The sequence below is a fragment of the Entamoeba invadens genome (genome assembly GCF_000330505.1).
Source record: "Entamoeba invadens IP1 unplaced genomic scaffold scaff_1105074726209, whole genome shotgun sequence".
Taxonomy (NCBI): domain Eukaryota; phylum Evosea; order Mastigamoebida; family Endamoebidae; genus Entamoeba; species Entamoeba invadens.
In genome coordinates, this window is record NW_004440269.1 from 184,961 (window position 1) to 186,202 (window position 1,242).

Sequence of the window (1,242 nt, forward strand, 5' to 3'; positions counted from 1 at the left end):
ATGAGAGAGGCCGGCGAAGAAATTAAAGACGACTTAGTCCCACAAATCGAAAGAAAGCACTTTGAAGAGGCGATGTTGTCTGCTAGAAGATCCGTTTCAGAACAGGATATTAGAAGATATGACTCGTTCTCGAGCACTTTGAAACAATCAAGAGCAAAGTTGGACCAAGACATGGGAGCTTCTAATACTGCTCATCCACAACAAGCCACCCCTAATGGAGCTCCACAAGCACCAGCTAATGCAGCTCTTGTCAGCGACTTGCTCAAAGATAATGACAATAAGGATGGTGCTGGAGAAGACTACTAATTGAAATTTTCTTTTTTCATTTTTAACGGAATGAAGTTTAGGTGTGTAGATTGAATCTGAATAAATAAATGACATAGACTTACCTATAAAAATAGGGATATAAAACACATCAATTAAACATACTGGCTGCTTTGGTCAGTTTTGGCGGTGGCGACTGTGGTTCCAATTCCTCGGTGTCATCATCATCGTCTTCACATATATTAACAGCACTGCTTTTCCTCTCGACGATGTCCATATTCTTGTCAATGACGGGATTTGTATTAACAAAATCAAAAGACACGAATTCCTCGTCGCCCTTCTCAGTTTTTGTTATTTTTGTGAGGGAGTTGTTTCGATCAACATCTACATCAAAATATCCCGTGTCACACTCGTCGTCGAGTTCTGGGACAAATATATCTTCTCGTGACTCACTCAATAACGAATCAAATGCAATCCCCTTCATCCACACTTCTTTCTTGATTTCATCAAGCCCACCTTTGCCAAGCCGTTTGTTGTAATCATTCTCTAGGAGTCTGTCAACAAACCCTTTACACTCGTCGCTCACTTCGACATCGTCGTACCAAACATATATACCTTTCAAGATTCGATCGAATATACCTTGCGGGTCGTGACAGCTGAATGGAGGTACGCCAACAATCATCTCAAACACCATACACCCCAAGGAAAAGTAATCACTCTGTTTACAATAGAAAAACTCTTTGAGCGACTCAGGAGCTACGTAGTCTGGTGTACATAATAGTCGAGACTCTTTGATGCCATTACTCTCACTACAAATGCCCACAACTGAAAGTCCAAAGTCTGTTAAGAGCAAATGTCCATCTTTATCAACTAAGACGTTGTCTGGCTTGAGGTCTCGATGAATACATCCCAGCGAGTGTATATACTCCAACGCTAATATGATCTCCGATGTATATACTTTAACTACACTCTCCTCCA

At 41.1% G+C, this 1,242-nt stretch overlaps 2 protein-coding genes across 2 annotated transcripts; one reads left to right on the forward strand and one right to left on the reverse strand.

Moving 5' to 3' along the window:
• Positions 1 to 6: 6 nt before the first annotated feature.
• EIN_493340 (transitional endoplasmic reticulum atpase, putative) lies at positions 7 to 306 on the forward strand (the record flags this gene model as incomplete). The annotated part of the gene is made up of 1 exon (XM_004255738.1): positions 7 to 306. A coding segment is annotated over one exon (300 nt), but the record flags the coding sequence as incomplete, so codon positions are not given.
• Positions 307 to 415: 109 nt separating this feature from the next.
• EIN_493350 (protein kinase, putative) lies at positions 416 to 1,240 on the reverse strand (the record flags this gene model as incomplete). The annotated part of the gene is made up of 1 exon (XM_004255739.1): positions 416 to 1,240. A coding segment is annotated over one exon (825 nt), but the record flags the coding sequence as incomplete, so codon positions are not given.
• Positions 1,241 to 1,242: the final 2 nt, after the last annotated feature.